Consider the following 12,651-nt stretch of genomic DNA (forward strand, 5'->3'; position numbering starts at 1 on the left):
GAGCACCAAATTATTTTAGCGGTTACTAATACTACTGCTGTTATCTTCACTGTGTGTTGATTTACATAAATAGCAATGGTCTTGCTAATATATTTTGTATAATTTCATAGCCTGATAGATGCATACAATGTTGTTTCTATGACACTTGGTTTAAAATAATTACCAGCACACACACACCAATAAAAAATGTATAAAAGAAAATAACATTTACATAATATTATGATTTAAAGGTTCTTTACTGTATGCAAGTGTTTTAAAGAGGGTTATATTGTTCTATTTAAAATGTGAAGGGCACATTTCACACCACATTTATAGCAGCTTTAATGTTAAGAAATAAAATATACTTATTACTTTTTTTGTTATAAAAATGAAGTTGCCTCTTTCACAATCACAAAATCAGTTTTAAATATTCATGATTGTTTTAAACTCACCCCCAGGCTTGGTTTCCTTTCCAGTGATTATTCAGCAACTTTCTGTTTCCATACTTCAGAAAAGCAGCGAGTATAACAGCCATAAACATGATGCAAGATACAAACATGGTGTGTTTTATTTGTGTAACGTCCATTGCAATTATACTCAACACTCAATAATAAAGGTTCCAAGTGTGAGTTTTGAAGTGAAGTGACATACAGCCAGAATTCATGCTCTGCTTTTAACCCATCCAAAGTGTGTGTACACACACACACACACACACAGCAGTGGGCAACAGTTGGGGGTTCAGTGCCTTGCTCAAGGGCACCTCAGTCATGGTATTGAAGGTGGAGAGAACACTGTACATGCACTCCCCCCACATACAATTCCTGCCGGCCCGAGACTCGAACTCACAACCCTTCAATTGCAAGTCCGACTCTCTAACCATTAGGCCACGACTTCCCTTTTCACAGTGATGCCATAGAAAAGAACTATATTTGGTTCCCCAAAGAACCTTTCGGTGAACAGATCATAAAATATTTATTTTATAATAATCCTGATTCACGTTGACTTTAGATTAGTTGGCACGAAAACGAAAAGGTGTTTCATTGACAGCTGCTTACACAACCTTCATTTTTCATTCTGCTCTTGAGTGAATCATTGGTAAGAGGGTTTTCCCCATGATCACATGACGAGGGAAACCCAGGTGATCCAGATACACCCTACAGAGAGACACACACCCTCTGATATGAGCTGAACTTATGCAGCGTATCAGTCTGAGAAGACTCAACACTTTCCGTTCACTGTGTTTCATATCACGTTATGTGTTTGGTTTCTGGAGACATGGTACCCTTTATTATGACTATGAGTGAAAATTGTGATGAAATATTTATTTACATAGAGCTATGTTTTCCTCAAATTGCAAGATCAGTAATTCAAGTATTAATATGAGCTATAGATATTTCTTATCTTATTTTATGTATTTATTTATTTATTTTCTTTGAAGAATAAGGGATCCCTTTAAGAAAACCTGGATATGTGAGGTATCCTAAGTATGAAAGTGATTTACAGACCTGGATGTCATGTAAATTACAGTAATAAATGTCCACTTTCTTTTTTTTTTTAATAAAGAATTAGCATTTACTATAGTTATGTCAGGCTTTTTGGGAAAACTTATTCAGTAATTCACAAAAACATGAGAACCACAAAAAAAAAAAAAAAAAAAAAAAAAAAGGTCAAAACTGGAACTTTCCTCAAATGATTTGAGTTTTTATTATTATAGTCACAGTGAAAGATCATTCATCATGATCAAAGATACAGTTATATACAATGGAATTATCCTCATGAGTTCTGAAGAGGGTTGGGCTACACTTTATTTTAAGGTGTCCTTTTTACACTGTAATTATACATTTAAGTACTGAGTAATACTGATTAACTACATGTACCAACGTACTTTACTATGGTTAAGGTTAATATTAGGGTTGACTTGGGGTTACTTGCATGTAATTATGCAGAATTTACTGTTATTATAATAGTAAGTACATGTAACATGTAACAAGGACACCTGAATGTGTTCCCCTGAAGACATCTGCAGATAAATAGCCAACAATGGAATTGCATGAGTTCTTAAGACATTATGAAGCAAAAAAAATCACAAATTTGAACAGCGAGTATAACACGCCTATGGTATTTAGCTACATCATTAACAAATCTAAAGAGAAAATTTTTTAGTCCTTTTTGCACACATTCACCCGATCATCCTCCTCGCAGACGGAGAGTCATGTGAATGCTGCTTCCTGAGCTGATGTCGTATTCCTGCAACTTTCTGCCGGACTCCAGCTGTCTTCCGTTGAAAATCAGTCTCTGCTGGTCCACGGGGACTCTCTCTTTGCGGTAGATCTTAGCCTGGAGCTGATCTACGGTCTCATTGATATCCACTTCATACGTCCCGGTCTGGCCCTTCTCATTCCTGACGAACACTTGGAAAGGTCCGGGGTTGGTGATGAGCAGACTGACCACTGATCCAGAGTGCAGACCGTAACTGCTGAGGGTTCGAGACTCATCCTCAAGGCTGATACGGGAACCGTTATCGGCAGACAGCTTCTGTTTGTAAGAAGGTTCTCCGAAGATCTGAGAGATGAGTTTCTTCAGTTCACCAACTGTGGCTCCACCGCTCACTTCCAGACGCTTCACATCTCCGCCCAGCAGTCTTATTATCAGCTCCATCACCTTCAGATGAGATTAAATATAAAAGAATTAAAAACTGACAACTACAGCACCATTTAGTTACTTAAAACTGGAGTTAATGTTAATGCTCAATATTTTAATAGGTATGCGGCTTACCTGTCTGGTTGTTTAAATGCTTCGCTGAATATGGCTTTCGCTGAATGTTATCTTCAATAAGTCTTGTAAGTCGCAGTGCTTCTGGTTACAGTGAGCAAAGGCGTGAACAGCCTTTATAAAGCGTCAGCTCAAGCCCCGCCTCAAAACAATGTTTCGTTTCTAAAAACTTGCTCAGTCACTTTCGGTTTCCATTCTCACCAAATCCACAGGATGTTCAGCGCAAAAAAAAAAAAAAAAAAAAAAAAAAAATAACCTAACTCAACAAACAACTGTTCATTTAATTCATTCATCCATTAATTCATCCATTTATTTTTTTATAAATCTCGTTTAGCTATATTAACTCAGCCAACTATTTGTGGGTCTATTTGGGAAACTAAAAAAATAAATAGCCCTTATATAAAGTTGAAAGCCTACATTCTTGCAACGTTCTTGTAACCCGCAGATAACTTTCTTACTTAGATGCATGGATAAACAAACAAACATAAATGTAACAAACAATAAAAAGAAAGAAAGAAAGAAAGAACCAAATGAACGCCTGGGGAACTGTCTGTTTTTGTATCTTATCCTATATATGTTTTCTGTAATCTACGGTTATCACTTTTCTTTCCTTCATCTACCTCATAAACATTAAAATTTACTTTAAAAAAAATGTAACAAAAAATTTATTAGTCATCTTTCATTCACACATAACAGGAAATCAGAGATCTTTGGAATGTGAGAATGTTCCACCTGCTGATTGGGGAAATCCAGGTAAAGTGAAGCACGTCATACAGAGTGAATACACCTCCATTTGTGACGACACTGCAGTTCAAGGCCACAGTTTTGTTTTCTGTTCTGGTGTTAGTTATGCCTGCTGTCAATCCATAAAATGATAAAGTCCAACCAGTTCCACCTGAGATGTGGCAATCTCGTTTCTGTACTAATTATAGTATGAACAGTGTTTGTGTTTACTGCCCAGGATGAGCTTATCCTTCACTAAATATTCTGAAGACACTTTTGAAGTTAAAGCAGCATATATGGCTACAAAATTGAAATTAGTTTCAATTATGAAATTCAAAAAGTATTTATTATGAACATGAAAGGCAATTAATATATGTTTGACAAATTTAGCATTCACCTCAATCAATAAATGAACCGAGAAATCTGACTTCAAACTGAGACTGAATTATCCCCCACAGTCAAATAACGGTGTTCCAAATATTTATTAACAATTTGTGTAAATGAGTTGACAGGTCATGGTCGTGACAGACAATATTAGCAGTTACTTAAAATAATATTAAAAGAAAGTCACATAACAACTCACCAAAATGTGATTTTTTTTAACATAACTTATTTTCTGTTTTGAGTTATGGTGTGAGGCAGTGGCATAACAAGCCAATAAAACATACAGAATACACAGGACTAGTTTAAGCATTTACATTTTATTTAACAACAAATGTTGGCCAGCAGCACATATGTAGAAATCTTAAACTGAAACTCTATGAGTAAAGTTACACTTATTCCAGATTGTATCAGTTTAATAAATTACATAACTACATTAAATCAAAATGAAATCAAATTAATATTCTGACACTAGATATTAAATAGAATAGGTGATAAACAGGCATAAATACATGACATTTCTATTTTGGAATATTTATATATTTATGAATGAATTGGATCATTTCTTAATCCTGGTCGCGGTGATCTCTATTAACCTCCTCGGAGCCGGAGAGTCATGTAAATGGTGTCTCCTGACTTGATGTTGTAGTCTTGCAACTTCTATTCATGATTGTTTTAAACTCACCCCCAGGCTTGGTTTCCTTTCCAGTGATTATTCAGCAACTTTCTGTTTCCATACTTCAGAAAAGCAGCGAGTATAACAGGCCATAAACATGATGCAAGATACAAACATGGTGTGTTTTATTTGTGTAACGTCCATTGCAATTATACTCAACACTCAATAATAAAGGTTCCAAGTGTGAGTTTTGAAGTGAAGTGACATACAGCCAGAATTCATGCTCTGCTTTTAACCCATCCAAAGTGTGTGTACACACACACACACACACACACACACAGCAGTGGGCAACAGTTGGGGGTTCAGTGCCTTGCTCAAGGGCACCTCAGTCATGGTATTGAAGGTGGAGAGAACACTGTACATGCACTCCCCCCACATACAATTCCTGCCGGCCCGAGACTCGAACTCACAACCCTTCAATTGCAAGTCCGACTCTCTAACCATTAGGCCACGACTTCCCTTTTCACAGTGATGCCATAGAAAAGAACTATATTTGGTTCCCCAAAGAACCTTTCGGTGAACAGATCATAAAATATTTATTTTATAATAATCCTGATTCACGTTGACTTTAGATTAGTTGGCACGAAAACGAAAAGGTGTTTCATTGACAGCTGCTTACACAACCTTCATTTTTCATTCTGCTCTTGAGTGAATCATTGGTAAGAGGGTTTTCCCCATGATCACATGACGAGGGAAACCCAGGTGATCCAGATACACCCTACAGAGAGACACACACCCTCTGATATGAGCTGAACTTATGCAGCGTATCAGTCTGAGAAGACTCAACACTTTCCGTTCACTGTGTTTCATATCACGTTATGTGTTTGGTTTCTGGAGACATGGTACCCTTTTTTATGACTATGAGTGAAAATTGTGATGAAATATTTATTTACATAGAGCTATGTTTTCCTCAGATTGCAAGATCAGTAATTCAAGTATTAATATGAGCTATAGATATTTCTTATCTTATTTTATGTATTTATTTATTTATTTTCTTTGAAGAATAAGGGATCCCTTTAAGAAAACCTGGATATGTGAGGTATCCTAAGTATGAAAGTGATTTACAGACCTGGATGTCATGTAAATTACAGTAATAAATGTCCACTTTCTTTTTTTTTTTAATAAAGAATTAGCATTTACTATAGTTATGTCAGGCTTTTTGGGAAAACTTATTCAGTAATTCACAAAAACATGAGAACCACAAAAAAAAAAAAAAAAAAAAAAAAAAAAAAAGGTCAAAACTGGAACTTTCTTCAAATGATTTGAGTTTTTATTATTATAGTCACAGTGAAAGATCATTCATCATGATCAAAGATACAGTTATATACAATGGAATTATCCTCATGAGTTCTGAAGAGGGTTGGGCTACACTTTATTTTAAGGTGTCCTTTTTACACTGTAATTATACATTTAAGTACTGAGTAATACTGATTAACTACATGTACCAACGTACTTTACTATGGTTAAGGTTAATATTAGGGTTGACTTGGGGTTACTTGCATGTAATTATGCAGAATTTACTGTTATTATAATAGTAAGTACATGTAACATGTAACAAGGACACCTGAATGTGTTCCCCTGAAGACATCTGCAGATAAATAGCCAACAATGGAATTGCATGAGTTCTTAAGACATTATGAAGCAAAAAAAACTCACAAATTTAACAGCGAGTATAAAAGGACAATGGTATTTAGCTACATCATTAACAAATCTAAAGAGAACAGTTTTTAATATCCTTTTTGCACACATTCACCCGATCACCCTCCTCGCAGACGGAGAGTCATGTGAATGCTGCTTCCTGAGCTGATGTCGTATTCCTGCAACTTTCTGCCGGACTCCAGCTGTCTTCCGTTGAAAATCAGTCTCTGCTGGTCCACGGGGACTCTCTCTTTGCGGTAGATCTTAGCCTGGAGCTGATCTACGGTCTCATTGATATCCACTTCATACGTCCCGGTCTGGCCCTTCTCATTCCTGACGAACACTTGGAAAGGTCCGGGGTTGGTGATGAGCAGACTGACCACTGATCCAGAGTGCAGACCGTAACTGCTGAGGGTTCGAGACTCATCCTCAAGGCTGATACGGGAACCGTTATCGGCAGACAGCTTCTGTTTGTAAGAAGGTTCTCCGAAGATCTGAGAGATGAGTTTCTTCAGTTCACCAACTGTGGCTCCACCGCTCACTTCCAGACGCTTCACATCTCCGCCCAGCAGTCTTATTATCAGCTCCATCACCTTCAGATGAGATTAAATATAAAAGAATTAAAAACTGACAACTACAGCACCATTTAGTTACTTAAAACTGGAGTTAATGTTAATGCTTAATATTTTCATGTGGCTTACCTGTCTGGTTGTTTAAATGCTTCGCTGAATATGGCTTTCGCTGAATGTTATCTTCAATAAGTCTTGTAAGTCGCAGTGCTTCTGGTTACAGTGAGCAAAGGCGTGAACAGCCTTTATAAAGCGTCAGCTCAAGCCCCGCCTCAAAACAATGTTTCGTTTCTAAAAACTTGCTCAGTCACTTTCGGTTTCCATTCTCACCAAATCCACAGGATGTTCAGCGCAAAAAAAAAAAAAAAAAAAAAAAAAAAATAACCTAACTCAACAAACAACTGTTCATTTAATTCATTCATCCATTAATTCATCCATTTATTTTTTTATAAATCTCGTTTAGCTATATTAACTCAGCCAACTATTTGTGGGTCTATTTGGGAAACTAAAAAAATAAATAGCCCTTATATAAAGTTGAAAGCCTACATTCTTGCAACGTTCTTGTAACCCGCAGATAACTTTCTTACTTAGATGCATGGATAAACAAACAAACATAAATGTAACAAACAATAAAAAGAAAGAAAGAAAGAAAGAAAGAACCAAATGAACGCCTGGGGAACTGTCTGTTTTTGTATCTTATCCTATATATGTTTTCTGTAATCTACGGTTATCACTTTTCTTTCCTTCATCTACCTCATAAACATTAAAATTTACTTTAAAAAAAAATGTAACAAAAAAATGTATTAGTCATCTTTCATTCACACATAACAGGAAATCAGAGATCTTTGGAATGTGAGAATGTTCCACCTGCTGATTGGGGAAATCCAGGTAAAGTGAAGCACGTCATACAGAGTGAATACACCTCCATTTGTGACGACACTGCAGTTCAAGGCCACAGTTTTGTTTTCTGTTCTGGTGTTAGTTATGCCTGCTGTCAATCCATAAAATGATAAAGTCCAACCAGTTCCACCTGAGATGTGGCAATCTCGTTTCTGTACTAATTATAGTATGAACAGTGTTTGTGTTTACTGCCCAGGATGAGCTTATCCTTCACTAAATATTCTGAAGACACTTTTGAAGTTAAAGCAGCATATATGGCTACAAAATTGAAATAAGTTTCAATTATGAAATTCAAAAAGTATTTATTATGAACATGAAAGGCAATTAATATATGTTTGGGTGCAAGCTGCTTCTTTGTCAGTTTTGTCACAAAATGTGTATTTGCTGGGTCAAGTAAAACAACAATAATCTGTCAAATATTTATTATAAATATTGACAAATTTAGCATTCACCTCAATCAATAAATGAACCGAGACGTCTGACTTCAAACTGAGACTGAATTATCCCCCACAGTCAAATAACGGTGTTCCAAATATTTATTTACAATTTGTGTAAATAAGTTGACAGTTCATGGTCGTGACAGACAATATAAGCAGTTATTTAAAATTATATTTAAAAAAAGTTTAAAAGTCACATAACAACTCACCAAAATGAGTTTTTTTTAACATAACTTATTTTCTGTTTTGAGTTATGGTGTGAGGCAGTGGCATAACAAGCCAATAAAACATACAAAATACACAGGACTAGTTTATTAATTTACATTTTATTTAACAACAAATGTTGGCCAGCAGCACATATGTAGAAATCTTAAACTGAAACTCTATGAGTAAAGTTACACTTATTCCAGATTGTATCAGTTTAATAAATTACATAACTACATTAAATCAAAATGAAATCAAATTAATATTCTGACACTAGATATTAAATAGAATAAGTGATAAACAGGCATAAATACATGACATTTCTATTTTGGAATATTTATATATTTATGAATGAATTGGATCATTTCTTAATCCTGGTCGCGCTGATCTCTATTAACCTCCTCGGAGCCGGAGAGTCAGGTAAATGGTGTCTCCTGACTTGATGTTGTAGTCTTGCAACTTCTTGCCGGCCTCCAGCTGTTTGCCTTGGTAATTCAGTATCTGCTGGTCCTTTGGGACTCTCTCTTTGTTGTAGACCTTAGTCTGGAGCTGATCTACGGTCTCATTGACAGCAACATCATACGTTCCTATTGTGCCTTTTTCATTTTTAACAAACACCTGGAAAGGTCTGTCGATGAGCAGGATCACAACTGAGCCTGAATGCAAATCATATTCGCTGAGTTTCCTGGAATCAAGGCTGAAAAGGGAACGGTTCTCGTCAGAAAGCCTCAGTTTGGAAGGAGGCTCTCTGAAGAGCTCAGAAATGAGCTGCTTGAGGTCTCCAACCGTGGCATCACTTCTCACTTCCAGACTCCTCTCATCTCCTCCCATCACTTTGATTTTCAGTTCCATTACCTGTCAAAATATGAATTACAAGCATTAAAAACTATCAAAGCACCCTCAGCTTATTTGAAATCAGTTTACCTAGATGCTATTTCTGTTAATATTTTCTTGCGACTTACCGAGCTGTTCATATCTTCTGCTGAATAATCTATTTGAAGTCAGGTAAATCACTCCAGTCTTAAATAAGGTGTCTCTGGATGGAGGTGTGCATTTAAAGCCTCAACTGAAGTCCCGCCCATAAACAATGATGTTTCGTTTCTGAAAACTTCACAACGTCACTTTCTGTTTCCATTCCACCTGATCACGGGTGAAGGCCTGTCATTGTTCAGCAGATCATTGTTTAGCAAATCAACAATGCATGCTTGTTAAGTTACATCAGAACCAAACCTAGAAACATTCATCTATCTATCTATCTATAGATATAAAAAACAATCAGAATTATTATGTGCATAGCCTATATATACATAATTCAGATTGTTTTCATGTATTAGACAAAAAAGTGTGTCAGAACAAAAAATGTTTGGATTATTCTGTTCATTCACATTTGTTTTGTGAATGAAATTATGATTATTTGACACTCTGTAACATGTCCTTCTTGTTGTCTATTTCTTAGATTTGTTTATTTAACTGTATTTTTATTTGTGTTTGCTTTATTTAATCAAATCAAAATAAAGAGACCATGAGTGATAGAAAGGCATCATCCATATCCTTAAATATTACAAGACACAGTACACAAGATAAAAATAAATATTTATTATAATGCAAGTCAGATCTAATGTTACATTTCTGTCAAAATTCAGAGTCTTTAAGCATAGCAGATCTCTCTTCTCTCTTAGGCAGTGGGATGTTCCCTGCATTAAAAAATAAATATTGATTATTCATAAGCAGTACACATAATCAATAAGTTATATATACATATATTTAATTAAAAAAGCACAAAGAAAATTTAACCAAGACACCTCTGTTCTAATCTGGCAAGCAGTAGAATTTAAACAGTGAATTCTAGTTCAGGCCTTCTCTGGTTAAATCAATAATTTATATAAAAACCTCAATACTAAATGTTAGAATGGAGATAGATTTGTTCTCGAAGTTCTCGAAGAACATCTTGTCTTTTTAGTACCAGTTTTAGTTTTTTTTTTACCTGGAGGTGCAACAAAGTACTCCTCTACAGTGTGTTTGGCCAGCTGGAGCAGCTCCTCCGCACATTCACCCTCTGTTACCAAATCATCTCTCAAATACAGCTCTCTGCACACAACAGCAAGTTCAAGGGAAAACACTATACTTTGAGCAAACCTACTTTGAGTGTCTGGGAAGAGCAACCACCATTTTGCATTGAGAAAATATAGCAAACATAAATATAGTTTTGATCAATATTTAGATTCAACAAATGAAAACACCATCAAAAAAGGTCTTATTTCAATGGATACCCCTAAACTGAGGGTAAGACTAGCACACTGTCACACTTGTGATAGTTGATGTGAGCATCAGCAGGATTCTTATGTACCTGTCCTCTAGAACTGAATCCATCGGCTCCACGCCATCAGTATTAATGACATGAAGCTGATCAGCGAATCGAATGGCTTTCTCCAGACAGTCCACCCCTTCTTTACTGCCAAAGTCAACGAGGGCTAATCTCTCCAATTTGTCCACTAAATCTGGGGAGACTCTTGTTGGCTGCAAATAAAATTAAACATGGTTATATTGTTATGTCTTTTAGGAAAGCATAAATTCTTCATTTTTATATCTGAATGAGATTGATTGCCAAGTACTCTTAAAAACTAAATACTGAATATATATATATATATATGAACACCAAGCAAAATTCTATAATAAATGTGTGTTTGTTTATATATAGGCCTAGTTATATATAATGTATGTACAAAACATGCACAAATTAATCTATAAACAGAAATAATATTATGTTTTTAATTAATGTAATCACTGTTTAGGGCATAACTTTGCACATAATCATCACAGTGGCGAGCAGCTCAGTTTCTGAACTATGTTTTTCTGCAGCCATCTACTGCAAGGTTGAAGAAACATTGTAAGAAAATGTCAAAGTAAAGCTTTATCTTTATGAGGGCATCTGTTACTAATGCTCCTGTCATGCCACTTTTTGCTGAGGTTGTCAACTAGGTAAGGAGAAATATGTGGTGACAAAATTGTCGGAGGTGCACATTTTGCCCACCTGCCCCATACTGTCGTGTCTTGTAAATAACTGTATTTGCGTGCTTTTTCTGAAAACCCTGAACCAACTTTGCATGTATAAAACTCACTGGTACATCAGTGTTCCGCTCGCTCCCTCTAGTGGTTTATACATCAATAACAACCCATACCTGTTTTCAGTATTTCACATGGTATTTCATGAGTACAGCGTGAGCTTTGTAAACGTTACGTGCGTGGCTGCGTGCAGAAAGAGGCCTTACCGATGGAAGTTGATTTTCTGCTATGGGCTCCCATGTGGGTGCCTGAGGAACCTGAAGAATTGAACAATGTGCAAAATATTTATTTTAGCGTTGGATAATATGTTCAACAAAAAACATTTGCTCCCCTATTGATGGGTTAATTCACATCTTGCATACATTTATTAATCCCAACACAATAGACCGCGAATTAAGAACACTTCACCTTGGAATTCGATGCGGAGTTAACGTTACTTGATTCCCGTTTGCATGTCCGTGACCAGAACGTTCCGCTGCCCGATGCAGTATTGTTTAGAGCGGGCAACGTTAATATTCCACACCGAGGATGCAAAGGCCGCAGCGCACTTGACGCTCTCGCTGCACATTTACAAAACATGTTAATAATGACGTTCAAAAGTTTGTCACGTTGCTGTGCGCGCCGGGTCGAATTAACAAAGCAAAAGCTATGAGGATTTCTCTATTGCGAAGGACACAACCACAGACATCCTACCAAAAAATAAAGATGGGGAAAAAAAACAGTACTTTACCGGAAGTTGTCGCTTTTTTTTTCTCTACAGAAGTCAGTATCGTCTGATAGAGGTGTTGCAGCATAGAACTGCAAGAGCCCGGATAGCTCAGTCGGTAGAGCATCAGACTTTTAATCTGAGGGTCCAGGGTTCAAGTCCCTGTTCGGGCGGAACATTTTTAATCTGCCTTTTTGAGGAGTAAGCAGGCATAAACAATGCAAAAAAAGTAAAAAAATAAAAAAATAAATAAAACGTTTGCCTATTTATGTACGAGTATATACTATATATACATTTGCAATTAACCTAGATATACATATTATAATAAAAAATAAAAAAAAATTACATATTTTTATAAAACACATAATTCTAATAACGTATAATGAATGAAACCTATAAAAATTTGGTATATGATGCATTATTGCATATATATATATATATATATATATATATAGGCTATGCACACATACACACACACACACACACTTAATCATAGCCCACAGAAGCAGTAATATGATGATAATATTTGTTGGAAAAATAAGAACAATTCCATTTTATTTAGTTTTTTAAATAAGTACATTTACCATTTAATATATATTTAGA

At 35.8% G+C, this 12,651-nt stretch overlaps 4 protein-coding genes and 1 non-coding gene across 5 annotated transcripts; 1 reads left to right on the top strand and 4 right to left on the bottom strand.

Moving 5' to 3' along the window:
• Positions 1-1,664: 1,664 nt before the first annotated feature.
• On the bottom strand, positions 1,665-2,845 carry LOC113048898 (polyubiquitin 12-like). Its single transcript, XM_026210860.1, has 2 exons — positions 2,755-2,845; positions 1,665-2,640 (listed from the first exon to the last, which is right to left on the bottom strand). Exon 2 carries the CDS (start codon positions 2,635-2,637, stop codon positions 2,167-2,169), a length of 471 nt encoding a protein of 156 aa, XP_026066645.1. The 5' UTR covers positions 2,638-2,640; positions 2,755-2,845; the 3' UTR covers positions 1,665-2,166.
• A 2,934-nt stretch (positions 2,846-5,779) lies between these two features.
• LOC113048903 (polyubiquitin 12-like) lies at positions 5,780-6,961 on the bottom strand. Its single transcript, XM_026210865.1, has 2 exons — positions 6,871-6,961; positions 5,780-6,762 (listed from the first exon to the last, which is right to left on the bottom strand). The coding sequence occupies exon 2, from the start codon at positions 6,757-6,759 to the stop codon at positions 6,289-6,291; it is 471 nt and encodes a 156-aa protein (XP_026066650.1). The 5' UTR covers positions 6,760-6,762; positions 6,871-6,961; the 3' UTR covers positions 5,780-6,288.
• Positions 6,962-8,412: 1,451 nt separating this feature from the next.
• LOC113048905 (polyubiquitin 12-like) lies at positions 8,413-9,759 on the bottom strand. The gene is made up of 2 exons (XM_026210867.1): positions 9,242-9,759; positions 8,413-9,134 (listed from the first exon to the last, which is right to left on the bottom strand). Exons 1-2 carry the CDS (start codon positions 9,251-9,253, stop codon positions 8,673-8,675), a joined length of 474 nt encoding a protein of 157 aa, XP_026066652.1. The 5' UTR covers positions 9,254-9,759; the 3' UTR covers positions 8,413-8,672.
• A 96-nt stretch (positions 9,760-9,855) lies between these two features.
• On the bottom strand, positions 9,856-12,027 carry LOC113048904 (glutamyl-tRNA(Gln) amidotransferase subunit C, mitochondrial-like). Its single transcript, XM_026210866.1, has 5 exons — positions 11,751-12,027; positions 11,549-11,599; positions 10,627-10,796; positions 10,264-10,367; positions 9,856-9,973 (listed from the first exon to the last, which is right to left on the bottom strand). The coding sequence occupies exons 1-5, from the start codon at positions 11,919-11,921 to the stop codon at positions 9,912-9,914; spliced, it is 558 nt and encodes a 185-aa protein (XP_026066651.1). The 5' UTR covers positions 11,922-12,027; the 3' UTR covers positions 9,856-9,911.
• Positions 12,028-12,148: 121 nt separating this feature from the next.
• trnak-uuu (transfer RNA lysine (anticodon UUU)) lies at positions 12,149-12,221 on the top strand. The gene has a single exon. It is a non-coding gene; the product is annotated as a tRNA-Lys (tRNA).
• Positions 12,222-12,651: the final 430 nt, after the last annotated feature.

Source organism: Carassius auratus, chromosome 30 (assembly GCF_003368295.1).
Source record: "Carassius auratus strain Wakin chromosome 30, ASM336829v1, whole genome shotgun sequence".
Classification (NCBI taxonomy): Eukaryota; Metazoa; Chordata; class Actinopteri; order Cypriniformes; family Cyprinidae; genus Carassius; species Carassius auratus.

Excerpts from the sequence above, each read along its gene's own strand:
- LOC113048898 (XM_026210860.1), bottom strand. The coding sequence starts at position 2,637 with ATGGAGCTGATAATAAGACTGCTGGGCGGAGATGTGAAGCGTCTGGAA.
- LOC113048903 (XM_026210865.1), bottom strand. The coding sequence starts at position 6,759 with ATGGAGCTGATAATAAGACTGCTGGGCGGAGATGTGAAGCGTCTGGAA.
- LOC113048904 (XM_026210866.1), bottom strand. The coding sequence starts at position 11,921 with ATGTTTTGTAAATGTGCAGCGAGAGCGTCAAGTGCGCTGCGGCCTTTG. Across the intron at positions 11,600-11,750 it reads ACTCCGCATCGAATTCCAAG|GTTCCTCAGGCACCCACATG; the intron begins GTGAAGTGTTCT and ends TCAATTCTTCAG. Across the intron at positions 10,368-10,626 it reads GATTCAGTTCTAGAGGACAG|AGAGCTGTATTTGAGAGATG; the intron begins GTACATAAGAAT and ends TGTTGTGTGCAG.